Source organism: Trichosurus vulpecula, chromosome 4 (genome assembly GCF_011100635.1).
Source record: "Trichosurus vulpecula isolate mTriVul1 chromosome 4, mTriVul1.pri, whole genome shotgun sequence".
NCBI classification, from domain to species: domain Eukaryota; kingdom Metazoa; phylum Chordata; class Mammalia; order Diprotodontia; family Phalangeridae; genus Trichosurus; species Trichosurus vulpecula.
The window spans coordinates 34,692,647-34,717,059 of NC_050576.1; the positions used below are offsets into that span (position 1 = coordinate 34,692,647).

General features: G+C 53.3%; 1 protein-coding gene across 2 annotated transcripts in view; it reads left to right on the top strand.

Annotated features, from left to right (window-relative positions):
* Positions 1-24,413, top strand: part of ERI3 (ERI1 exoribonuclease family member 3) — a 185,697-nt gene that overhangs the window by 68,834 nt on the left and 92,450 nt on the right. For both annotated transcript variants that reach the window (XM_036758045.1, XM_036758047.1), the window contains one exon: positions 7,219-7,310. In XM_036758045.1, coding sequence (XP_036613940.1) covers positions 7,219-7,310 — 92 coding nt within the window. The remainder of the gene's footprint in view (positions 1-7,218; positions 7,311-24,413) is intronic.

Below are 24,413 nucleotides of genomic sequence, written 5' to 3' on the forward strand. Positions count from 1 at the left end.
AGTGGGGTGATGAATAGTGGAGGGGAATAAGGTGTAAGAAGACTGGAAAGGTAGGAAGGGGCTGGGTTAGGAAGGACTTTGAAAGCCAAGTAGTACTTTCTGTTTGGTCCTAGGGGTCACAGGGGGCCACCCAAGCTTACTGGGTGGGGTTGTTTTAGGAAGATCATTTTGGTAGCTGAGGGAAGGATGGGTTGGAAAAAGGAGAGACTTGAGGCATTGAGCCTGACCAGCCGGCAATTGGAGCAGTCCAGGCATGAGGTAATGAGGACCTAGAGATCTGTGTGACAGACCGTGCTATCTGCATTGTCAGAGGAGGGAAGGGGCCTGTGAGAAAGATGCTACAGAGGTAGAAAAGACAGGCCTTGGCAGCTGATTCGACATGGGGGGTGGGGTGTGAAAGAATGAGGAGCTCTGAGCCTGGCTGACTGGGAGGGTAGCAGTGCCCTCCGCTGTAACAGGGGAAGTAGAGAAGAGCAGAGAGTTTGAGGGAAAGATAATGAGCTTGCTTCTGGATGTATTGAGTTTATGGGACGTCCACTTCAACGTGTCTGATGCTCACTTGGAGATGTGAGGTTGGGGGTCAGGAGATCAGTGCTGGGCAAGTAGATCCTGAAAGTCGTTGGTACAGAGACGATAACTGAAACTGTGGAAGCTGATGCAGGTGGCAGAGGAGGAGAGGAGGGGGCCTGTGGCAGAGGATCCACATGATTGAGTAAGATCTAGCAAAGAAACCTGACGAGGAGGGGGCGGGGAGGGTACCAGGACAACAGTGTCATCAAAATCTAGAGACGAGAGTGTCCAGAAGAGGGTGACCAACAGAGTCCAGCCTGCAGAGAGGACGAGGAGGATGAGGGGGACGAGAACTAAGAGAATGCGGTTACATTTGGCAGTTAGGAGATCACTGGGAACATTGGACAGAGCAGTTTTGGTTGAATGATGAGGTCAGAGGCCAAGCCGCAGAGGAGGTGACGGTGCCCATCGCATGGCCTTCTCCAGGAATTTAGCCAAACAAAGGAGAAGAGAGGGGATGAGAGCAGGCAGGGATGGAGGACTCGAGTGAGGTCTTTTTGAGCAGGTGGCAGAGATCCACAGCATGGGCATATTTATAGGCAGTAGGGAATCCCCCAGCAGATTCGAAGAGATTAAAGGGGGTGGTGACAGAGGGTGCAGTGTGGTGGAGGAGGATGGGGTAGAGTGGTATCATCGCACAGTGTCTGACAAGGAGGCACCAAATAAATTCTTGTTGATTGGTTGCTGAAGAGTAAAATCCTGGGACAGGAAAATCACATTCCTGGCCCCTGTCACATTCAACATGGTTGTCGTTGAGTTAGTTCAGGGCTGTCTAAAATGCGGCTGCATGCAACCCACAGTGCGATATATGTAGCCCACCTACAAGCATAGAAATTTACGTAAATGTTTTAGTAAATGAAGCCAGGCTACCGCAGAGCTCTCACTAAAATGGCAAATCAAAATATGTTGTCTATTGTTTCAATAAAAACCTAAGGTTGGACAGCCTTGACTTAGTTGAAGGTGGAAAGTAGCTTGTTTGTCCAATTTGGAGAAGGCCTAAAGGTTAGAGAGACTGCTGCTATTTGGTATGATAGAATCCAAAAGGATCCCAACATTTTAGGATGTTGGTCTAAGATGAAATTAATAGGGATACATGTGAAGTTTTGTACTTGGGTTCAAAAAAATTATTTGTGCAATTACAGAATGGAGTTGTTGCTTCACGGCATTTCAGGTATGAGAGGAGAAAACTCCACATCTAGCCACACAGCTAGATACTGTAAAGAAGCCATGACATAGGAAGAAGAACTTGAAATATCCAGAAATTTACAGAAGCCACAATTCAAGGAAGGCTCTAGAAGCAAAGCCTGTGGCCTCCAGAGTCTGTGCACAAGGCACAAAGTTTGGGCCGCAAACAAGAACTCCTCATTCAGGGAGGTAGCAGCCTTGACCTCTCAGGTATCTCTTAGATTTCGTAGGTTAAGACCCATGACTAGTCCATGGCTCTAGAAGGCTCTGCTTCATTCCAAAGAAACAGGAAAGACCGAAGGGAGTGTGGGGCCACACTGTATGTTAAGAAGGAGCAAGGGCTGATCTGGAAGTAACGTGCTCAGGAGGTTCCAGAAGGTGCTAATGAGGAGGGTCCTGGCCCTCAGGGCTGCCAGGGCTCTGAGTGGAAGGTGTCAGGGAATGACTTGTCAGAATGCGATGTTTAATTTGAGACTCTGTGACGAGTATCTGACTAGCCAGGACCCTGGATGGTATTGATTTGTTGGTGTTCAGCCACATGTATGGCAGAGTTGAGTTTGGAAAGTTTCACCCAATCCGTAGGGATAGCTACCTCTGCTGGGCAGCTGTGACCACCATCAGAAGACCTTTCTGTAGATCCAATCCCAGTTTGTAGCATTGTGGTCTGTGCTAGGTATCTGTCTTCCTTGGTCAGTCTAGCACAGATGGTCCTCCTCAGCAGTAGTCCATAGCTAGTCAGATACCATCAGGAGGTAGAGTCAAGATGACAGATTAAGAAGGACCATTTTGCCCAGCACACCTTCTCGACAATGACTTAGAAAATGCACCAGACTGAATTTTGATCAGGACAGCCAAGAAAAGGTCACAGTAGTCATTTCTTCAGCCCAAGGCAGCTTAGGGAGACAGACAGAAAGGTCTGCTGACATTGAGGATGGAGGTTGCCAGGAGTGTGCATGGTGCCAGCAGTTTGGAGCATTCCAGCTTTGAGGGACTGAAAGTAGGCCAAGACAAGGTGCCAGGGCAGGAAGCACTGGGGCAAAAAGAAATCCCAGGGGATCCCTGAACTAGCACTGGGTACAGGCGCTGATGCCAGCTGGCACTTCTGTTGCCTATTACTCAGTTCTAGGGCACAGATCTAGGGAGGAGAGGTGTGGTCCCAAGCCAGTGTGGGCCCTAGCTATGTTCTGAGCAAGGAACAAGTTCCAGAAATGTAGTTATATGGCTCTGAACGCTAGAGAATAGCAGTGACTCAGCTCTACCTTTAATCCAACACGTAAGCCTGCAGAGGAATAAGCAGGGCAGGATCCCGGACCAAAGTGGAGCCAGGAGTGCAGTTACTCTGAACCTGCTGAACTTTCCCTCTGCCTAACAGAGACAGAGTCCTGCAGCAGTCTATTGAAACTCAGTAATGCACAAGCCAACAGACTCAGACCCAAGTCAGGAACTTGCAGAGCTTAAACCAGGGGGGCAGTGGGCAGACCTCTCCCCCAATGACACATCTTTGAGAGCACTGAAAACTTGCAGACCCCCTGCCCCAGACTGATGAGTAAAAGCTCGGGTCAGACATTGCTGCTAGAAGTGAACAGAGCCCACCACTAACATAGACATCCATAATCAAGTTATAAGCTGGAAGAACAAGCAAAAACAAATGAGAACTCAATCAGAAAGAGTACTTTTGTGACAGGGAAGCTCTAGGCACAAACACAGAAGAGAATGACTTGAAAACATCTACAAGAAAATTTTCAAAGAGAAATGCAGGTTGGACACTTAACCTAACAAAAATTCATTGGGTGCGGCGGAGAGAGAGACAGAGAGACAGAGAGAGAGAGAGAGGGAGACAGAGAGAGAGAGAGAGGGAGACAGAGAGAGAGAGAGAGAGAAAGTCAAAATACTTTTTAAAAATTTAAGTTTTCAACATTTACTTTTATAAGATTTGAGTTCCCAATTTTACCCCCTCCCCAAGATGGAATGCAGTCTGATATAGGCTATACATATACAATCACATCAAATATTTCCACATCAGTCATATCGTGAAAGAAGAATCAGAACAAAAGGGAAGAACCACGAGAAAGAAAAAATGAAAGAAAATCGTATGCTTCGATCTGCATTCACTCTCTGCGGTTCTTTCTCCGGATGTGGATAGCATTTTCCATCAGGAGTCTTTTGGAGTTGTCTTAGATCACTGTGTTGCTGAGAAGAGCTAAGTCTATCAAAGTTGGTCATCACCCCATGTTGTTGTTACTGTGTACAATGTGTTCTCCTGGTTTTGCTCACTTCCCTCAGCATTAGTATGTATAAGCCTTTCCAGGTTTTTCTGAAATCTGCTTGCTTATTATTTCTTTTTTTTTTAATTAATTTATTTTTAGTTTATAACATTCAGTTCCACAAGCTTTTGAGTTTTAAATTTTCTCCCCCTCCCCAAGACAAAGTGCAGTCTGATATAGGCTCTACATGTACATTCACATTAAACATATTTTCACATTAGTCATGTTGTAAAGAAGAATTAGAACCAATGAAATGAATCGTGAGAAAGAAGAAACAAAACAAAAAAGAGAAAGAGCAAATAGTCTACTTCAACCTCCATTCAGACTCCATAGTTCTCTCTGGATGTGGGTGGCATTTTCCATTATGAGCCTTTTGGAGCTGTCTTAGAACCTTGTATGGCTGAGAAGAGCCAAGTCTATCAAAGTCAGTCATCACACAATGTGGCTGTAACTGTGTACAGTGTTCTCCTGGTTCTGCTCCCCTCACTCAGCATCAGTTCATGTAAGTCTTTCCAAGTTTTTCTGAAGTCTGCCTGCTCATGATTTCTTCTAGAACAGTAGTATTCCATTACATTCATAGACCACAACTTGTTCGGCCATTTCCCAGTTGTTGGGCATCCCCTCGGTTTCCAGTTCCTTGCCACCACAAAAAAAGCTGCTATAAATATTTTTGTACATGTGAGTCCTTTTCCCTTTTTTGTGATCTCTTTGAGATACTAGTAGTGCTGTTGCTGGATCAAAGGATAAGCACAGTTTTATAGCTCTTTTGGTATAGTTCTAAATTGTTCGCCAGAATGGTTGGATCAAGTTCACAACGCCACCAACAATGCATTAGCATTCCAATTTTCCCAAATCTTCTCAAACATTTATAATTTTCCTTTTTTGTCACATTAGCCAGTCTGATAGGTATGAGAGGGTACCTCAGAGTTGTTCTGATTTGCATTTCTCTAATCACTAGTGATGTAGAGCACTTTTTCATGTGACTATAGATAGCTTTAATTTTTTTTGTCTGAAAATTGCCTGTTCATATCCTTTCAAGTCAAAAGACTTCGAAAAAATAGGAAAAAAAAATAGAAATATCTCATGGAAAACAACTGACCTGGAAAAGAGATTGAGAACAGATGATTTAAAGCCCTGAACAACAACAACAAAAAGTCTAGACATCATATTTCAAGAAATAATCACAGAAAAGGGCCCAGATTTCGTAGAATCAGAAGGCGTGGTAGAAATGGAAAGAATTCAACAGTTACCTCCTGAAAGAAATCTCAAAATGAAAATTCCTAGGAATATTAGCCAAAAGCCACAATTTTCAAGGAACAGAGAGTGTGGAATGATATTCCAGAAGGTAAAGGATTTAGGCTTATGACCAAGAATAATCCACCCAGCAAAACTTAGTATAATCCTACAGGGGAAAAATGGAGCTTTAATGACATTGAAGACTTTCAAACATTCCTGATGAAAAGACCAAAGCTGTGTAGAAATTTTGACATATAAACACAAGACCTAAGAGAAGCTTTGGAGAATAGACATTTGTGAGGAATCATAATAGACTATACATTTTACTGTTCACATTCTTCTATGGAGAGATGGTATATGTAATCCCTTGGAACTTTATCATTACTAGGGATCTTAGAGAGAGTCTAATAAGAAGGGGCCTACTATGATTCTGTTGTGTTTGGATGATCTCAAAAGACGAATGGAAGGGTGGGGAAATGGAATGCACTGGGAAGTGGAGGGGGGAAGGAAGAAAAAAGGAGAAATTATCTCCCATAAATGGAATGCATAAAGAAGCCTTTATACAACAGAGGGGGTGGGGGGAGCAGGTGACTCTGACCTCACTCACATCTGAACTAGTCAGAGGAGGGAAGAATACATGTACACACAGATGCAAGCATTTGTCTTACTCAACAGGGAAGTAGGAGGGGGAAATTGGGAGAGAAGAAGAGAGAAAGTTCAAAGGAGGGAGAAACAGAAGTGATTTTTGTCATTGGTGTAGACCACCTGGACAGAAAGAGAAAATAGATGAGGAGTTTGGGAACTTGCTCACAAGTGTGGAGTAGAGACAGGGTATGGTACTGATGGGGGACTTCAGTTATCCAGGCATTTCCTGGAGCTTTTCCCTAAAGCAGAGCTGCTAATAACTTCTTGACTTGCCTTAATGATAATTTGTCCTTCAGAAGGTGGAGGTACCAACCAAATGAGTTGGCCTTTGAAGGTCTAGTCAGTGGAATTCTAGGTTAGCTAACTGTTGGAGATGGCCTCTGAGAGCACTCCAGCCTGGAGAGTCTTGAAATGAGAGCTGTGCTTGTTACAGCCCAGCCCCAGCAGCAGCTCCCAGGAGTGGCCCCAGTATAGGTCTGGGACCTGACCCTGTCTGTCACTAGGTGCTTAGTACCTCTAAAGTACCTTAGTACTCTAGGCTTCCATGGTCTCCTGTGTTGGCTTCCAGGGTTCTCCCAGCTCCAGATCCAGATCCCTCCAGGATCACAGATTTGAGTCCTTTGGTTCTCTGCTGGAATGCTGCTGTGTTGGCATGGGGAGAGGGCCCTTGGCACCCATCTTCAGGACACCTAATATTCTGGTTTCCAGACAATCAGACCTTGATCTTGCTCAGGGCTTGGGTCTAGGGCATTGGCTCCCAGCATTCCTGGAAGAGGGCAGGACCTCAGCACTTTGGAAAGCTTGGGGTGGTCCCTTCTGGCAAGATGGTAGGGATCACCCTCTTTTTGTCTTTGTATCCTTGGCAACTGTTCCATAGTAGGTGCTTAATAAATGCTTGATGAATGGACTTCCTGACACCTGCCTGGCAATAGGGATGTGCATTTTGCCTTGGTCATGAGATTTCTTTCCCTTGCCCTCTTTACTCCTTGATGAGGAATTAATGAATTCTTAATCAGGGGTCTTTGTCCTTGTTTGGCACCATTTGGTTTAGCTTTAGCCCCAGGTCCCAGGCCTACGGTGGCATGCCAGCCAGGCTGAGAAGAGTGGAGAGGGGAACTCTGGAGGTATCCCTGAGTCCCAGCCCCAGGAAACCGTCTTGTCCCTGCAGGGCTGGCCGGGGAATAGGAATCGCTCGCTTCCATGGGCCCAGTGTGCCTAAGCATCATTTTCTTCTGTTCATCTGCTTCTGGCTACCAGGCCTTTTGTTTGCTTCAGAAAAGAAAGAGGCCAATCTCTTCTCTTCTTGTGTTCTTTCCAGAGGGTCGATGAGTGGATGGCGAAAGAAGGCCTTCTAGACCCGAGTGTCAAGTCCATCTTTGTCACTTGTGGAGACTGGGACTTGAAAGTGATGTGAGTATGACATGGGCAGCCCAGCCCCAGCCATTCAGATGTCAGGCAGCTTCTAGGGAGAGGGAGGCACCCAAACAGGCCCTGAGAAGAGTAGACCGAGGCCCACTGTGGCTGGGCCCACTCTGCCCAAGCCTTTCTGGCCCTGGGAAAAGCTTTGCTGCCAGAAGATCCTGAGGGGGCCCAGGCCAGGCATGTGCAGTCCGTGTGTTTGGGACTGAGAAGGGGCGGGGTCCCCTGCCTTGCCGTGTTGCCCTGCGTGGCTTCTGGGAAGCCAGTCCATGGCAGTGAGTTGTGCTGGTAGACTTCTGGAGGCAGGTCCTGAGTCACTTGGGGCCCTGTGGGACGTGTATCTCCCCATCTTTTACCTCTGCCTCACCCCCTTGGCCCCAGACAGGCTGGAAGGAAGTTGGTTTCTGTCCTCACTGGCTCTTAGGCTTCTGTTAGCCTTAGGGGTTGGGAGGTGTGCAGGAAGGCTGGGGTTTGTTTGTGGAGGACTGAGTGTATTGATCCCTCCATGTTATGTGTGGCCGAAGGTGGAGAGCATCCCCCTGGGGAGGGCTTTGCCTGCTGCCAAACAGCAGCGCTTTCTCTTCAAGGCCAAGTCCTTGTGTGCTAGGATCATAGACCTGGAGCCACAGGGATCATCAAGGCCGGCCTCCTCACTTTACAGATGAGGAAACAAGCTCTGGTGGGTCAAGTGAATTCTTCAAGGTTATACAGGGAGTAAGCATGCAAGGTGAAATTTGAATGCAGAGCCAGGACTCTCCTATATATTAAGCATTCAGAAGATGGAATCCCTGCCAACCAGACTCTGAGGGAAAAAATGTGAAGGCCAGGAGCCCCACATTATACTTAACTATTTCCTACTATCACCCCCCCAGCTCACACTCCTCCCCTCCTGTAGCCCAGATACACACTCATCTTCAGAGCCACAGACAGCCATATTTGAGGGGGAGGGACCATGTGGAGGAGGGCTTAGAGGCTGATAGGAGGCTCAGGGTGGTTTGGTGGAGGAAGGGCAGAGAGAGATAGGCCCTTGGGGCTGGCGGGGAGGGCAGACTGGAGGTGGGAGGAAGAGCTTTGAGATGCGGTGAAAGAGGCCCAGGAGGGCTCACCTGGCTGGCATGCCCAGGGGCTCTGCCCCCCTAGCTACCTGGCTGCATCTGCAACTTTTCCTGTGAGTGGGGCAGGTGGGGTCTTGGGGGTGGTAGAGGGGATGCTGTGTGAGTAGGAGGCCTCCTTTCTGCTCCTCTGCCCTCAGGTCTTTGACAGTGCCCATTGTGGGGACCAGGCCAGTGTTACTCACTGAGCTAGCTGATATGGCTCTAGGATCACACATCTGGATCCTCAGATAGGTAGCCACAGAACCTGATGAAGGATGGATGAGTGGGGGGCTGTGAGCCCTGGCTTGGAAGCAGCGTCTGTTGGGAGCCTGGGGCTGGCTTGGGCTTTGGGAGCCAGCTGCCCAGGAGACAGGTGTGTGGGAAGGAAGCCGATGGGGTGGGGAGGCCTCGTGGCTGGCAAGCCTCTGACTGCCTTTTAGCAGCTAGAGCCAGGTTAGCTGCTGGGAAGGCAGCCTCTTAATTAAATGTCTAACAAAATAAAAGCCGCCCAGGCGGACATCCGCACCATGCTCCGTGACAGCGCATCCAATGCAGTGGCGTTCCCGTAACCGCCCATCTGAGTCTCCGCTCGTCTCCACGCTGGCTCATGGAGGGGGTTTTTATCACACAGAGGAGCCAGGCAAGCTTGACACATGTGCCGCTAAATTGACATCCGTAACTTGTTAGTGGTGTATCTCAGATTCTTCCCTGCGGTCCCTGAGAGCTGGACATCTAGGTTCTGTGTTCTCTACCCTGAGGCTCAGGGTCTGCTGATTAGTGAGACTTAGGCAGGGGGGGCCTGGGGTGGCAGCCACAGCCCCAGAAAGGGGTGGGGGTCGGGCTGGGGCCTTTGGGAGCCCTCGCTTCCATCCAAGGCCCAATCAGAGGTGAGAACTGCCCACAGAGCAGTGCCTGGTGCTTCTGTCTTAGCTTCTGGCGAGGCAGACTGTCGTTAGTGGAGGGACATCTCACCTGGCTGAGAAGCAAACCCAAACCTAAACTCCCCTGTCTCCCACTGTCTCATTGTGCTGCTGCTCCTTCTGCCCCCCATCCTGAGCCTGCCTTTTGGGGGTGGAGCTGGGTGTTGACTGAAGGCCCTTGGCCAGAGTCAGGCTGACACAGAGTGTGTGGCCCTGGTTCATTTCATCTTGAAGGATGAAAACCTGGGAGGCTGAAGCTTAACCCCAGACCCTGGAGGCGTGACAGCAAGCCAGGACATTTCAGTTTGGGTGGGCTGGGACTGATGGAAGTGGCCCTCTGTCCTGTGGGAGGAGGTTTCAGGAATCATCTGCAAAGGCAGGGGGCAAGGAGAGGAGAGGATTAGCCCCCAGAAAGGTGATGGCATGTGGAGGGACTGTGGGCCACATTACTTGGGGTCTGTGTCCTCTGACCTCTTCGCTGGGGGGTGGGCAGGGGTCACAGCTGCTCTCTTGATTTCTTGCATGGTATACTTCCTGGCTCTGGGTTAGGCGCATGTGCTGGGTTTCCCTGGCAGCTTCTGTGGGCAAGGATTCCCTCTCCTTCAAGAGAGATGGGCCTCCTAGTGAGCTCCTGGCATGGAAAGGAATGGTGGTAGACTCTGCTCCCTCTGCTTCCCCAGGGCAAGGGCTTGAGAAGTGGGAAGAAGCAGCCAAGGGGCAGCTACCCAGCAGGAAATGGAAGGAGGGGCTCCAAGAAATGGACCCTCCACCAAGGTCTGGGGGCAGAGGCTAGATGCCCCCAGCTGGGGGCGGTCCCCAGCCTGGCCAGGCTGCTGTGCCTCTGCTTAGAAGGAGGATTTCATTTGTTTCTCTCCTCATGCTAAGAAGGAGATCCCTTTGACTCCCAAATCTCCTGGGGGGTGGGGGGACAGGACTGTGATTGTTCCCTAGCCTAGGGCCCAAGAAATCCTTGTGTCCAGGCCACACAGGCTGAAGGTGGGGCTGTTGGGATTCCTGAACCCGGCCCCAGCTGTAGATGACTCTCCTTCGGTCCTGACAGCCTCTGTGTGGATCTGGGCTGCTGTGGGGTGGGAGAGGGGCTCCTCTCATCTGCACAGCAGGCACACCTAGCTCTGTCACTTCCCAAGCCGCTGCCTCGTGGACTCGTGGACTCGCTCTTTCTGCCTTGATCAAAGGAAATGGCACCAAGTATTGGCTCGGAGACAATCAGCCTTGAGCACTTGTCTTTGGGGCTGAGGGGGAAATACTGTTCCTGTTGGTGCGCTCGTGGAAGGTGGCTGTTAGTGACTCGCCCGTCATTGTGGGCATGCTGATTGGCTGCAACCGTGTGGCGAGTCACCTCTGATTAGCGGCCTGCCAGGGATGGAGCGTGAGTGAGAACTCCCTGCCAGCCCTGACTTGTCTCATTTCCCATTACTTTTATCCATCACCACAAACGCCCAGGCTCCCCTCCTGAACTAATTAAGTTTGCATGTGTTTAGACACATTGCCAAATAGGGTTTAGCAAAGCGGAACTGAGCTACATCTCTTTCTGAACAGGCAAGGAGTGGGATGGAAGCTGGTCCCTGTAAGTAAGGGAGAAATCCAGTGCCAAGTGGGGATCCAAGGTAGAGGGATACTACTCTGCCTGGGCCCCCTCAGTGGCAGCTCAAGGGACTGAGGGCCTTTGGAGGGTCAGGGCTGGCAAAGCAGCTGTAGTGAGGGCATTTAGAAGAGACCAGGAGGCAGAAACTCAGTCAGTAGGCATTTATTAAGTGCCTACTATGTGCCAGGCACTGTGCCAAGGGCTAGGGGCACGAAGAAAGGCAAAAAGACAGTCCCTGGTCTCCTGGAACTCACAGTCTAATGGGAAGACGACATGTAAATAACTACAAACAGGCTACAGGCAGGATGATTTGGAGATAACAGAAGGAAGGGGCTGGCATTAAGAGGTATCAGAACAGGCTTCTTGGAGGAGGCAGAGATGAGGATGGAGAATGTTCCATGCACAGGGCCAGCCAGTGAGAATCCTCAAGTCAGGAGACAGAGGGTCTTGTTTGAGGAGGCAGGGGGAGGCAATGTGTAAGAAGAATGGAAGGAGCCAGCTTCTGAACGGTTCTGATTGCCAGTGATAGGGAGCTTCTGGGGTTTATTGAGTGTGGGGATGGCGTGGACCAGTGCTTCAGGAAGATCACTGACATCTGGGTGGGAGGTGGACTGAAGTGGGGAGAGACTCGTGGCAGTGAGGGCCTGCGCCAGGGTGAAGGCAGAGTCAGGAGAGAAGGGGTTGTATCCCAGAGATGCCATAAAAGTGAAATCCACAGGCCTTGGCCACAGACTGGCTGTGGGGAGGGAGAGAAAGTGTGGGGCCCAAGAGGACAGTGGTGCCCTGGAGAGTAAGGAGGACATTCAGAAAAGGGGGGATTTTGGGGGAGAGAGGATGAGCTCAGTTTGGGACATGTTGAAGATGTCTGTAGGTCGTTCAGTTGGAGACGTCTGAAAGGTCAGACTGGAGGCCAGCAGAGGTCAGGGCTGGAAAGTGGCCAAAAGCCTGTGTCCCATGACAGCCAGTGCAGCCCAGAGTAGTGGCCGGCCTTCTGCTGTGTCCTTTGGAAGGGAGGAGTTGGGGGGATTGGGAAGGTCGAGGCCTTGTTCTCTGTGAGCCCTGTAGCTTACCCAGAGCCCTTCCAGGCTTGGGAAGCATTTCACAGATGCTCTTATGGGGTCCCCATGAAGACCCTGTGAGGTGGATGCTGTCCTTGGAACCATTGTACAGAGGAGGAAACTGATGCTGAAAGTAAATGAGGTGTCTCAGGCAGGGTTCACACTCAGCTCTTCTTGATTCCAAGGCCAGCTCTCTGCCTCCTTCACTACCTAAGTGAGGCTCAGGAGGTCATCCAAGCCGTAAGTGGCAGAACTGGGACCAGTAGCCTGGTTTTCTGGCTTTGTCTAGCTTGTCATTGCACTAAAGGGGAAGGAGAAAGGAAGGGAATGAGCTGTTATTAAGCACCTACTATGTGCCAGGGCCTGTGCTAAGCACTTTACAAATATTTTCAAAGTTGATTTCCTAGTAAAAGCTCCAGGCATAGCACTTCTGTGGAAAGCATGGAGGTGGCAGCCCAGCTCCTGCAAGGCCTCACTGCCTGTAGGCAGAAGGGATCCCAAGCCAGGGCCAGAGCTGCTGGGCAGAGCCTGAGGTCTCCAGGCCTAGGGAACAGTCCAGCCCTGGAGCTGTCTGAGACCAAGTCAGTCGGTCAGTTACTGTGTCCCAGGCACTGAGGATACAAAGAAAGCACCGAACAGCCCCTGCCCGCAGGGAGCTCCTCTTCCAATGGTGGGGCCTACAGGCACACAAGACTAGGTACCTGCTGCAGTCCTGGGAGCATCCCAAGAGCCTAAACTGTGTGAGAAGGGAGCACCAGTTCTACCTGTCCTCTGGTGGGCCTGTAGGGAAGATGCCCCACCTCCCAGCCTATCCACGGGGCCCCCTAGGTCATGAAGCTTCACCTCAGGTACAGAAGGTGGAGGACATAGAGAGTCACCACTTTTTCGGAAAAGGATCTAGAGGTTTGAGTGGACCTCAGGCTCTAGCTGACTCAGCCGGATGAACGGCAGAATGTCTAGAAGGGGCAGCCAGAAGAGGGAGGGCCATTTGGATGAAGCTCCGTTGAAGGAGTCGGGGATATTTAATTCTCTGAGAAGAGCTGGAGCCTCAGCAGGGGAGGGCTGGGACATGGAGGAGGCAGCCAGGCCAGAGCCAGGAGCAGTGAGGGCAGCTGGAGAGAGCCACATTTCGAGGTTTCCCAGCATCAGAGCTGTTCCAGGTCTGGATAGTCTCTCTGCATTGGCACTCTTCAGGCCCCACTTCTTAGTACAGTCACTTGTTGGGTGGGGGCTGGACCCCAGGGCCCCAGCTTCCCCTCCAGCTCTGACACCGTGGCTTGGTTAGGGGCTGCCCATAGCCAGTCAGAGAAGCTCAGAAGCCTCTGCGCATCTTCCTGGTCAGAAGAGCCCCATGCAGGGGGAGCCCAGGCTCAAGATAAGCCTTCATGTCTCCCAGGTCTTCCCTTCTCGAGGCCACCCACCCCCCATTTCCTTCACCAGGTCCTCAGATGACGTGGCTGCCAGGTCTCCCGCCACTCCTCGGGTTGCCCCTCCCTCCAATGTTCTCCAGCTGAATACTGTCTTCCCTGAGTGCCAGCTTCCCGATGGGCACCAGGGCAGACTCCAGCAGGACTCTACCTCTCCCCCAAGGTAGATTTCTCCCTGATCTCCTAGCCACTTTAATCCTTCCTTGACTGCTGCCAAAGCGATTTGTCTGACCATGGCCCAGCCCTCCCCACCCCTGGTGGCTTCCTGTTCTTTCTAGAATTGGGTATGGCAGTAGGGCTCTCCACAGCCTGGCCTCTTCTTATTTTTTAGTCTTCTCCAGCCATACTGGCTTCCTTCCTGTTCCTCACACACAACACCCCATCTCCCACCTCTGTGTCTTTTCCCGAGCTGTGCCCCCTGCCAGGAATGCTCTGCCTCCTCGCTTCTCTGGCCTATTTCAAGCCATAGCTCCAGTGCTGCCTTCCACAGGGGACCTTGCATGGTCCTCCCACTTTCTGACTGTGCCCAGGTATTGACATGTTTTCTCCTCTGTTAGATTGTGAATTCCATGAGAGCAGACACTTTGTGGCATCGTGTGGACCCCCAGGGCTCAGTCTGCTCACCAGTGCTGCCCAGCCAAGCATCCCCTTGCTGGGTTTCTGACAGTGGCCCTTGGGTCCTTGGCCTGCAGGCCTGGGCAGAGATCCCTGGTGTGGGGAGGCTGTGCTATGTGTGTGTTGGGGGAAGAGGTTTGGGGATGGGGTATGAATCCAGCCCCTTCTTAGATTTGCTGTCTGAAATGAGCTTGTGACGTCAGCATTCAAGGCCTCTGCCGGCCTGCTCCGCCTCCCACTTCATCTTCTTCCCCTTGGGACCCTGAACGGTCCAGCCATGGTGGAGGCCTGGCTGTCCCCAGTTAGTGCTCTGCCCTCCTGTGCCTGGAATGAGCTCCTTCCTCATCATCTCTTGAAATCTTTCTCTTCCCCCCAGACCTCACTGCTGATACCGCCCCCATCCTCTCCCCAGGGGTATCGAGCCGTGCCACTTGTCACGCCCTCCCCTATATTCCACTACTTGTACGCATGTTATCTCTGCCGTCTGACTGGAAGCTTGTTGAGGGCCATGACTGTTGTTGGACATCTCTGTACATGGTCTGGCACACACGTAGTAGGGGTTTAATAAAACCTTGTTGAATTAAATTGAATGTGTTTTCCCCATAGTAGGTGCACAGGCCTGGGCACTTGGAGGTCATTAAGAAATTGTGACATTGATTGGAGCCACCAGGAGCCTGCTGTGTAAAGATGTCTCCCCTCTAGTGATGGGGTGTACACCTGGGGGGTATCTGAAGAGCTTGTCTTGCTTGAAGGCCCCCAAGGGCAGAAGTAGGAGTAGAGGGAGGGAGGCTGTTGGGAGGCAAGTTCAGGCTCAGTGCCTGGCCCAGAGGGGACCGGACAGCCTCCAGAGATGGTGTACCCCACCTTTGCCCCTCCTTGGGGGTTTTCAAACAGAGGCTCCTTGGAATGGCATCGTCCCATCTAGGGTTGGAAACGAGGCTGTGTGTGGAGGGCCCTTTGGTGAACCTGCCTCCTCTTCGTTAGGGACCCTTCCTTCCTTGTTGCCTGAGGGCCTGGGTGCAGGCTGCAGAGTGGAGGCCTGGGTGCACATGTCTTCTCTCCTCCTAAGTATAAAGGGGCTGCTTGGAGCTGACCAGCTGGGACCCCCAAAGCTACTTCCAAGCAGGGGTCAGGTTGTGTGCAATCATTCCCAGACTCTGTGTCCTCTAGGCGTAGGAGGCCTCTGTCACAGGCTCCCAGGGGCCTTGTGGTGATGGGCACCTCCATCTCTGTGTGACCAACCCACCTGCCACCTCCTTGCACACAGAAGTGGAGAATCCCCCCAGGGCAGGGGGAGATCTCTGTCTCTCCCCGCTCTTCACTGCTTGCAGTGTTTGGGGGGGCCCTCCTTCGGTTTACTCTGACTTTAGCCCGTGCACCTGGGCTTCCACCCGGTGTCAGGCTCTGAGCAGAGGCCCAGCCTCAGCTGGCCTTAGATAGCTTGGCAGTGGCCCCCATGGAGCCTGCCCTTGGCAGGCGTCACCCTATTGCTTTCCTGTTCTCTGGGCATGCCTTGAGCTAGTGTTCTTTGCAGCCCCTTCTTCCCCTCTTCATCAGAGCTGCTGTTGACTTTGCCCTCTCCGGGGGGCTCAATGCCTACCCTCCAGGGGTGGGGGCCCCCCCGGGCAGGCCTCAGAAGCCGGCAGAAGCCAGTAGTGGGTGCAGCGGCTGCCGTCTCTTGTTAGCACTGGCTCCCTGTATCATCTGCCTCATCCTGAATCCATCAGCTCAGCCCAGCTCTAATGAGAGAGAGCCATTCATTGTGGGTGACGTTCCCTGCGGAGACTCAGCAGTGGTATTAATTAAAGAAGAGATACCTGCAGCAGCTGATGAAGGGGGCCGCGGGCCTGCCAAGCTCAAATGCATTAGTGGGGAGATGGCCTCGTTAGCCTCACAGGGCCTTAGGCCTGGAGAGCTCATGGAGAAGATTCATTTCACCTGCTGTAAGCAGCTTCTGGGAGGAGGTGAGTGGATGGAGCCCAGGCAGGTCTCTCCAGCAGCTGTCTCTGGTCTAGAGCTGGCAGAGGAAGGCCAGGTGCCAGGAGGGAGGGAGAGGGCCAGCCTCCTGTCACCCTTCCATGTTCTCCCCTGCCCTGAGAACCATTCTTTTGGAGGGAGCCCTGCCAGTCTCCTCCTTCGTTCCCCAGGCCACATTGCTCCCTGCTGGGTCCAGAGCTCAAGCCCTCCTTCTTTTGGAAGCTTCCATTCTAACAGGGCAGCATAGAGAGGGGCAGTACCCAGACTGGATGGGCTCCAGACCATCCAAGGGGGGATTGGAGGAGGCAGAGGTCACTGATGAACCATGGAAGACTTTCGGGAGAAGAAAGAAAGGGATGGAAAGGGCATTGCTGGTGGTGGGGGTGGCTGGAGCAGAGGAGCAGGAAGGGAGGAGGGGCAGGCAGGCAGGTCGACACAGGAGTGTTTTAGCTCCTTCAGGGATTTCTGCTTTCCCTCTGCCCCTTAGAAGTGTCCATGACCAGCTAGTTCATCTCTTCCCTAGTGGCCAGCCCTCCAGTTTGGGGGGTGAGGGGGACATCACCCCGATCGCTTGCCCACTGCCAGCAGAGCCTGGAGCAATGTGGAGGGGGGCGTGAGTGCATCATGGCATATGGTCCTAACTAATGCAGACTGAGCCCTTTGAGGTTTGCAAAGTGTGTTACCAGGATTATTGCATTTGACCTTCACAACAACTCTGGGGTCAGGGCGAGGGGCTGTTATTGTTGGGAGGTGCTGTTCTTAACTGAGGGTGGGAGAGGTTAAGCATCTGGCAGGTAAATGGCTGAGGTAGAATCTGAAATTTTGTAGATCGGGAGGAAGAGAGAAATTAGAACCAGAATGGGAAAGCCACGAGTGTCAGGCTCAGGAGCTTCCCTTTCCCCCCTCCAGGCAGAGCAGGAGAGTGAGCAGTAACCTGAATGATGCATGCAGAAGAGGAACCTGCCTGTTCTGGGAGGCTGTGAAGCAGGTGGTAGCTTTGGTGTTGGAGCCCTGGGTTCAAATCTGGCTATGCTACTTCCTGCCTGTGCAGTCCAGGGCAAGTCCCGCCCCCTTTCTGTCTCAGCCTATCTTTAGTTAGGACAATGACCAAGGTAACTGGAAGGAGAGGGATGAGAGGGTCCAGGGGCCTTTGCAGGTGCACAGCCTTCAGTGGGTCCCAGAACTGGGTGGCACTGTTCTCCCATCTCCAGAGTCGGACACCTGCTCCTTGTCACCGGGCCTTTCAGTACCCTTTTCCCTGGGGAGCCCTGGCGAGGTTGGGAAGGGGCTTGGCTTCTTCTGAAGCTGGCTGTGTTCCAGGAGACCACTTGCCCACAAGTTCTCCCTGGTTATATCCGTGGTAAAAGGGAAATGCTCTCGGCCTGATTCGGCCATAAAGCACAGACCCGTGCTTGAAGGATTTACAGCTGGGGGCGGGGGTGGTGGCGCCCGGCTCACATTAGTGAAATCTTAACCGTGAGTTACGCTCAGGCTTAATTTTATTTACCATTTTAATCCTCTGTGTGCCAGTTGGACCAGCCAGGCAGATGTGTTTTATGAAGGCCCTCCTCAGGCAGGCCCCACCTTAGGAGCCAGAGGTAGCCCAGCCCCCAGCAGGGAAGGGCTCTCTGGCATCCCGGGCCACACCCACAGCCCCCGTCTCTTGAGTGAGCGCTCACAGTGCGACCAGTCCTCCCAGCGGCTCAGTGACATAGGACATCCAGCACTGTTAGTCCCATTTCACAGACGAAGAAGCTGAGGCAGAGAGGTACATGAAGAGAGTTGCCGACTGTCATTGCTGGTGTGTATCACAACTAAATGCAGGTCCAGTAAATCTGAGCTACCACCGCCCACCCAATCACAGGTGCTCATGTGGATTCTAGGCTGTATCTCCTGTGCCCCCCAGAGATCTCCAGGGAAAAAAAGGCAGTGGAATGAGTGTTTTGATGAGGACCCTTCCTCAGGAGACATGGCCCCTCAGAGACACCTCCGAAGGCCTGCCTCCCTGGGCAGGGGTAGGGGAGGGCTGCCCCGCCCTCCCCCAGGATCCTCTCCCTACAGGCCCCCGTAAGCTGGCCTCCCTGGGCAGGGGGCTGCCCTCTCCCCGCAGGCCCCCACCCCAGGCGTGTGTGCTGCTACCAGGAGCTGCAGTGTCTCTGTGGTGGGGAAAGGGTTTCTCAGGTCCGTGCTTCCCTGGGAGCATCCCGGAGGCTGATTCTGTCTGGTGGAGGAGAGAATTAATCTCCCACTTCCCATGCCTGCAAGGTGAGTGACCCCTGTTTTGTCAGCCCCTGACAATCTGCTTTCTAATTCGCAGCCAAGGTAATGGAGACATTAGGTTGCTCTAAAGCAGATCGGCTGGCTCGGAAGGTTGGCCCAGTGGGCGCCTTTCATCTTGGACACACACACACACGAACACACATATATACACAAGTACAGACATGTGTGTTCACACTGGTAGGTGACACTGACTCCTTGGGCCCATTGGCGTCTGGGGATGGGGGCTGGTGTCGAGGCAGTGGCCAGGCAGCTGCCCCCCCCCCCCGGTGCCCACAGCCCGCAGAGGCAGTAGGAAGTTGGTCTTTATTAGCTTTTGTTGCCTAGTTTCTCTGGGGTAATTTGCCTTTGTGTTAAGTGGCTGACATGACAGTGAGGGTGCCCTGCCCACCCCGCCGGGCATCTTCTCGAGGGCAGTTTCTGGCAGCCTGGGGAGAGTGGCTAGAGATGAGAGGCCACTGAGTGGTCTCTGGGATCGGTGCATTGGGTTAAGTAGAAATGAGGAAAGTGAGGAGAGGGGGAGGCAAATAATGAGATGTGAGGGTCTGGGCTCGAGCTGAACAGGTTCTGAAAGGCTTCTCCTTGCCTGTCTGCTGAGGGCTCTGCTTTGGGGAAGAAAGGGAGCCGGCCCCGAGCCGCCAGGAGCCTGACAGGCCCTCCTTGCTCCTCTCGCAGGCAGCCCGAGGCAGCCTGTCTCTTTGTTAACAGAGTGACAGCGATGTGACACCGTGGAAATAATTACTAACAAATCACGGTGCTGACTGCAAACAGCTCTCAGGCTTCAGAGGCTTGTCAGGGTGCAGCGAAGCAGTGCTGGAGGAGGGCGCGGGGGCCCCCCACCCCCTCCCGCGTCAATGCCAGGGGCCGCCGCTGCCTGGGCCCAGGGCTGAGGTCACTGGAGGGGGCTCGGGCGGCCGGCCCGGGGCCACAGCCCCTTCCTGGGGAGGCTTCCCAGAAGCTTAGCTCCCGCTGATGCCTCCCAGGCCACAGGGCTGGCAGAGCTCTCCCCACCTTTCCTTCTTCCGGCTGAATTACCCTGGTGATTTTGGACAAGTGGATTTTGTCCAGTCCCTCTCGCTTAGTGCTGGGATCTCCCTGACTGTCAGGCTGTAAATAACACTGCTTCGGGGTCTGGCTGGAGGCAGCCGGCAAGCCAAGTGGGGGTGGAGTGAGCAGGAGAAATACTTGAGGGGGCTCAGCCCGCACACCCGCCTCATACAATATTTATATAGGGATGGGAGTCAGCTGCGGTGACCTCCTGGGTCATGCTGCTAAATAGCTCCTGAATTGCCCTGCATTCTAATTGCCGCAGCTGTCCTTTGCCCTCCCATTGTCTGGCAGCTCTGAGCCCTGGGGAGGGCTGGCGACAAGTGCCTGTGGCTGCCCCTCCCCAACAAAAGCTTTTGGCCCCATTGTGGACCCACCCTGATTTGGGGGGGAGGATCCGAACCCCGGGGGACCTGGGCCTCACCTTGGGGCTGGGACTGGATTTGACTTACCTGCCAAGGACAGAGAATAGGACTGCTCAGTAGCATACGATGGCCACCCCAACCAGACAGAATGGCCATTCCCCCCCCAGAGAGCTGGAACAGGTCCCGTCTTGGGGAGAGAGTCCCTTTGCTTTTAGGCTTGCCAGAACTAGGATGAGGCCAGTGTGGCTTTGCCCCAGAGTGGGTGGGGGGCCCACTTCCTTCCAGGCAGGACCTGGAGCAGCATCCAAGGGTGTGAGTATGCCACACCTCTTTTCCACACAATCTGTAGTGAGGACAGGCACTGGACTTGGACCCCCTCAGGCTTTCTACTGGCACCTGTCAGGTTGGGCCAAATGTGACTTGTGGCCCAGGTCCCAGGAGATACTTTAGGAGCAGTGATGGCAACAGGTGTTGTGTTTGTAGATTTATCAGGGGCAGACGACACACTTAATCACTAGGTCCTGTTTGCAAAGGTCGCCTGTGTGATGTGTGGCTCCCCTCAGCTGTAGCAGACCTGCCTTCTTCCAGAAAATGCTGAGTATTGCCAACGTCAGGGGCAGGGGAGGGCCAGGGCTGCCCACCTGCCCTCCTAGGCTGTGTCTGTGAGGGTTTCCTCCTCCCCACACCCTGAATACTGACAGTCACAGTCAAGGGTCAGCTGGGGAATGGAGGGAAGGGATGTCCATAGCAGCTACGTCTAAAGGACATAGGTTGGGAGGGGCCAAGAGCTTCCCACCTTTCCATTAAGAGGGCATCTGACCGCTGGAGCCCAGCTGGGATGGGGTAGAGGGCCCAGACTTCTGTGAAGGGCATCAGGGAGCCATCTTGTGGGGTGAGGGGATGAGTGGACTCTGAAGGAGAATGGGCACAAGTTTCTGAAGTCATGATGAGTTTGATCCGAGGAACAGCCTTGTTCACCCCATCCCAGAACCCAGAAGTGGGGGCAGGGCAGCTTGCTCATTTGCAGGTCCCCCCGAGGCAAGAGAACTTTGGTACTTGTTCCTAGAGCAGTCAAGGAGGGGCTTTGAAATATTGCTGCGTGGTTTGGGCCACTCTGGGGAGTAAGTGTGACTAGCACCCTGAGACTGCCCCTGCCCCTCCCCCAAGGGGTCACGCCTGGCTGAGATCCCAGCACGCACCAGCAGGAGTAAGCTGTTGCCTGCCAGCCCCGGCACAGGTGATGTCCTTTCATCTCAGCCATCAGGAGCCAAGCGGAAATTAAATTTGCTTTGCTCCCTAGATATGGGGTTGATGCCAGGGCTTTTTCTGGAGCCCACCAACATGCCCACCTGCTGAGGTGGGGGCATTCATGCTCCCTGCCTGTGTGGCAGCCTCTGGGATGGAAACCTGGGGTACCTTGGCTTTGAGTCCACTTGGGTCCCTGGATGGGCAAACCTGCCTAGCCTCAAGTGTGTGGCACTTGGCAGAGGTGGGGAGTGATCAGGCATACCCTGAACAGTGAGATAGCATGGCCCCACCAGCTGGCAGGAGGGCACAAACCCCTACTGCTTGGTCAGACTGCTGATAAGAGTCACTTGACAAGGGGTCTGTAGGTACCTTATGGGTACTGGACCCAAGAGGCAGGTGCACTGGCATACAACCAGGATTGGCTTAAAGAGACTAGCGTGTATGTTCAGTGTGACCCAAGAAACTCACAGTGCACCAGGAGCATTGCTGTCCTGTTAGCTCCACAAAATGTTGGCCAGGCCCTCTTTTGAGATGGCCCACCCTTGTTTTAGAGGTGAAGAAATGGAAATCCAGACAGTAAGAGGGCCTTGGGGGACGGGAGTGGTGACCATGGCGCTCCTGGTGCTGCAGAGGCCCTGGCCCAACTTTCATGGTGGCGGCCCAGGTCTGGTGTCTGGATTTTCTCTGCCCGGCAACACCCTTGTGCGTCCTTCCTTCTGGAATGGAGTTGTTTACCAGATGAATGGTGAGAAGTGGGCCTAGCTGAGTGCCCAGGTCCCGGTGGCTGCTGCGTCAGGCACAGCACCCCCCCACCCTCCAGGCCAGGCTTGGTTAGTAGTCTCCCTTCTCCTTGGGCACGAGGGTGACAACTAGAAAATCGTTCAGGTCATTTGGTCCAAGGCCCCTGCCCAAGCACACTGAACCTTGTGCTCAAGCTGCAGCCCAGCGTATGGTTCTCATCCATTACCTCCACGGATACAGTGCTGGGTGACCAGTCCAATGGTCAGGAACCCCTGAACCCGCCTTGGGGGCCTCAGGCCGTGGCTTTGTTGGGGTTGCACCTCCTAGGCCCTGCGGAGCACCTGGGGACTGGTCAGAGAGGCCTCCTGGGAGCAGCCACATGCCCAGGTAGAACGGAAGGCCCTTGAGGGCAGGGACTGGTGGGGGTTTGGGGCTTGTTTTTTTGTCTTGGTCTTGTGTTCCCAGCGTCTGGCCCACAGTAGGAGCTTAACATAAGCTTATTGAACTGGACTTGGGGGAAAGGGTCTGAACCTGTGTGTTTGCTAAGGCCAGGTTGATAGTCCAGCATCAGGACTCGAGGTCCCTTGTAGACTCTGACTTCCTTTCGCACATGGGAGTGCCCCAGGGATTAGGGGGCGAGCAGGCTCACAGGGAGGATGGCAACCTAACCTTTGCACATTGCTTTAGGGGCACCGGGCTTCCCTGGTCCCAGCACGGACTTGGTCTCCTTCCCTTCTGGTTCCCCTGCATGACTTATGGCAGGGGAGGCTGGCACCCTTGCCTCCCCAGGGCTTCAGATGGAGGTTTGGTGCCTCCAACAAGTCGAATGTTGAGTCTTCTCATTGGCAGATCTCCCCTCTGCCTGCCTGTTCCTTGGAAGGACAAAGAAGGCTGGGGTGTTAAGTAGAGCCAGGGTAGGGGTGCCCCAGGCCACCATGTCTTGTGCTGGGATGATGTCCTTAGGTTGTTGCACTCTCTGTTTGCAGAGTCCCCCTGAGCTATCTGGGCTGGTCTTCACCACAGCCCTGTGAGGGATGTGTGGGGGTGGGAGAGGGGAGGCTCCATTGAGCAACCTGACTCAGCTATGAAATGACTCCCCTGATGTTGTCGTCAGGAGGCGCTGATGGCGCTTGACATGGCTTGTGCTGGTGAGTTTGGACAGCACTGTGCACACCTTTGATTCTCCCTTTGTGCCCCTCCCTTCCCATCTGTGGCAGCTCCTTTGTCTGGGGGCCAGGTGGGGGCTTGCATGGCTAGAGCCTCACTCACCACCTCCTCCAAGACTGGCTAGGCAGTGACATTCATTAACGGAGGGGTCTCAGAAAAAGACATTTCAATGCTGTGCAGACCCCTCACTGGAAGACTTCCTCTTCGGCGCAGGCTCCCTCCCCCCCCCACCCCCAATCTGAAGCATGGCTGCTGCTGGGGAGATTCATTAGCGCACCCTGACAGCCGACAGCGGGCGGCAGGCGGACGGAGCTGCTCACTGTCTCCTTCCCGCTCCCCCGCTCTCCTGCTCCAGCTTCACGAACACTGATATTTAAAGCTGATGGGCTTCTTATAGACTTCTTGTACCATGACAAGTTTGGAGTGGTGGGGGGAGAAGACAGACAAGGAGCTGACTGTCAAGTTGGTATTTAAGACAGCCCTTTCTTCTGACCCTCCACAGTCCACAGCAAGTGTATCATCTCTGCAGGCTGTAGTTGTAAAGGGACCCTGCAGCTCTCCCTCGGGGCAAGGATCAGGGCAGTGGCAAAGGCTTCTGGGGAGCAGGGCAGGGGAGGGTGGAAAGCATGTGTATAGAAGCTAGGACTCCAATCCCTGGGCTTCCCTCGCCCCATTAGCCTGCCCTGTTTCTCTGTGGATTAGGTGGACACCTTGCTCCCCGGCCCCACAGTAAATGTAGCCAGGGCAAGCCCTGCCTGTGATGGCCAGTTCTGGGTGCCCAGCTCTTTGGTGTTGAAAGTCCTCCCATGGAGGAGCCCATCGCCATCCCAGAGGGCAGCAAACTTTGAGGAGATCTCGGCATCCGAAGGGATGCTGAGAGCTGTCCCTTTCTCTCTCACCTGGGTCACTCAGGCAGGGCTCACAGAGAGCACCCTAGCCTAAAGGGCCCACCCAGGGGTGTTGGGTGAACACCTTGGTCTGACCCCCCAAGGCAGCATCAGCCTAGCTTCAGCTGGGCGTCACCCACTCTTCCCTCTCATTAGTAGGAGGTTCAGGTGGTAGTTGTGTGTCCACCAACACCACCTGTGCACCTGAAGTCCGTCATGAGCCTACCTTTGCCTCCCCCTTTCCCTTCTCTCTCCTCCCCCTTCCCTCCTCTCTTTCTCCTTTTCTTCCCTCTCATTCCCCCCTTCCCTTCTTCCTCTTCCCCCCTCTTTCCTCTCTCCGCCCCCTTCCTGTCTCTCTTTCCTCCCATCCCTTCTTTTGCCTTTACTTCTCTCCCCTCCCCCCTTTTCTTCATGTGGATGGCGGCTCAGCCGAGATGGCAGAACCTGTTGAAATGAGGCCCCTATTTCCTAGTCTGACCCCCTGAATAATTAGGGTTAAGTTGATATGCTATCTCAGTGGTGACACATTTTATCTGTCTCTGTTTGTACAAGAGGATACAATGGGGGAGGAAGGACCAATTTGTGCCCCGTGCGTTCTAACCAGGCGGAGATAAAAGGTGTCACAAGCCCGATAAGGGCCCGGCCTCACACTCCTCTCTCTTTGT